Source organism: Cupressus sempervirens, chromosome 10, assembly GCF_028749045.1.
Source record: "Cupressus sempervirens isolate cs-2001-9-10 chromosome 10, ASM2874904v1, whole genome shotgun sequence".
Lineage (NCBI taxonomy): Eukaryota > Viridiplantae > Streptophyta > Pinopsida > Cupressales > Cupressaceae > Cupressus > Cupressus sempervirens.
The window spans coordinates 829,666,449-829,668,710 of NC_143127.1; the positions used below are offsets into that span (position 1 = coordinate 829,666,449).

The window sequence follows — 2,262 nt, forward strand, 5'->3', positions numbered from 1 at the left end:
GAAAAAAGGCTATTTTTAAAAAATATATAATATTGTAATGATATACAACTTTTTCAAATTAGATAACATAGTAACTTCCAACAATCCACCTAATTCGCAACGAATCAAACATTTAATTACTATAGCACTTAATCATATAACAAACTTTATCACAAGGAATCAAACATTTAATTACTATAGCACTTAATCATATAACAAACTTTATCGCAACGAATCAAACATTTAATTACTATAGCACTTAACCATATGAAAATCTTTATCACAAAACATTAATGGTGATTAACAAAACGATTCCAGTTCCCCGTTCGTTGAACTCGTTCGCAGTACTGACAGGAGGAGGCGGGCTAAGAGGCCGCGCTTGACCGCATACCTTTACAAATGAAGTGCTTGAAATGCTTGGTGTTTGATAAGCCCGGTGAAGTTGCTGGTCTTCATCTTGCAAATGCCCGTACCATCATTTATCGCTGTAGATGCACTGCATCTCGGATTCTTGAGGCAGTTCTCCCAACAATCTGGATCCCTTAAATAATAAACCTCCGAGTTTGACTCAGACTCCGGTGGATAAGATAAGAATTCTGTATGATCCAGTGGAACCATACTCTGGTTATTGCTGCACTGCGTTATATCCTGTTGCCTCCTACATCCCTTGCTGGCATTATTCGGATCTATCTGATCAAAATCTGCAGTACTTGGGCATTCGCAATATGGACCTGTATTATTGTAAATACACACCCCGAAATTTCCGCACCATCCATAGACTCTGCACTGATCTGACACAGCAGTCCACCCCGGCCGCCATGTCCCTGAACTCGCGACCCATCGATACGACCTCAAATTCCCATCAGTGTCAAGCTTGATTCTTCGCAGCGTGATAGAATTGTCTATAGAATCTTCGCTCCAAGACTCCCATATCGAATCATCTGAAGAGTTGGAAAGCTTGAAAATCCCTTCGTTGGTGAGACTCGCTGTGGTAGCTAGCGGCGTACCCTCATTCAAGTACGTGATGTTGTTCCTCCATTTCAGCGTGAAATTCCCACTGCTCTGCATGTTGAAGGTGTAAGGACCCGATCGCAGGTTTTAACCCACAGTGAAATTCTGATTAATCACCAGACTATCAGTAGGATTTTCAAACGTATCCCAAACAATGTTTGAGCTACCGTTTTGCAGCACAAAGTCCCCATTGTCTCGCATATCTGCGGATGCTACCCCTCGATTAGATGTGTTGGTCTCCCAGACTGATGCCTTCCCAATACTCAAAACTAGATTGCCATCATTCTTTAAAGTGAAGGAACCTTCTTCTCCCACTGCGATTCCTCCGTTCAAGCGTGCAGTCCATACCAGAGTTGTATCATCGATGTTACCAAAGCTGATCCGCACAACATATAATCCCCTGTTTCCGCTTGGGTGAAATCCTAAACTGAAATTCCTTTACGGGGAATTCCAAGATTGCTGTTGGCCCGAAGCAGAGGGTCTAAGACTTGATCCTAGCTTCACTGCTCCCTCTGCAAACATACCCTGGATAAATACAGCAACAATACATAATATTGGGATTCCCATAATTTGATGATTACTGGCGACTAATAGATTGTTGGGTATTCAGTACCAGGCAATCAATACTTGTTTGGACCGCCTCTGATTATTTATGGGATTAACTAAACATTTCTGATCTTCGATCCTATTCTTTTAATACTGGAATTAAATTGTCTGAACATTAATTCCACTGTCAAAGCAAAAATATACGAGCTCCATCATCCGGATTGATTTGACTGAAGTTTTTTTGCCGCGGTCAAAGCAAGACATTTAATATAATATAAAAAGCAAATTATGTATGTTTAGTCTAAAAATTGTAAGAGAGTCCACTCAAAACATTTAATGACCCCATTTATACAATAATTTTCGCACAATGCACTAGAATAGGGATTGAGGCAGGAAGGAATCTACGACTCCTGGTAGGTGGACATAAACGTGGAGGTGCTGCTTTTTAAAACCAATGGCTGGAGAAGGTTAGACGATCATCCACAAACCATCGAATAAGTCTCAGCCATTAAATTACCAATGCCATGACCATCACAGCATCGTGGGCCCCTCTGTGATTTTTTTCACGGTTCATCGATGCCATGACCATCACAGCATCTCAATTGGAGTTCGAAACTCGTGTTTGTGATGTAGTTAATAGCACTACAACATGTCGCACTCAGCAGCCCAGCACTGTTTGACCTTTGGCCTCAAACTGCTTCTAGCCGCCCAAATTAAATGCAATAT

General features: G+C 41.2%; 1 protein-coding gene across 1 annotated transcript; it reads right to left on the reverse strand.

The window, feature by feature from the left end:
- Positions 1 to 372: 372 nt before the first annotated feature.
- On the reverse strand, positions 373 to 1,047 carry LOC149536524 (G-type lectin S-receptor-like serine/threonine-protein kinase At1g34300). Its single transcript, XM_089806307.1, has one exon. It carries the CDS (start codon positions 1,045 to 1,047, stop codon positions 373 to 375), a length of 675 nt encoding a protein of 224 aa, XP_089662433.1.
- Positions 1,048 to 2,262: the final 1,215 nt, after the last annotated feature.

Excerpts from the sequence above, each read along its gene's own strand:
- LOC149536524 (XM_089806307.1), bottom strand. The coding sequence starts at position 1,047 with ATGCAGAGCAGTGGGAATTTCACGCTGAAATGGAGGAACAACATCACG.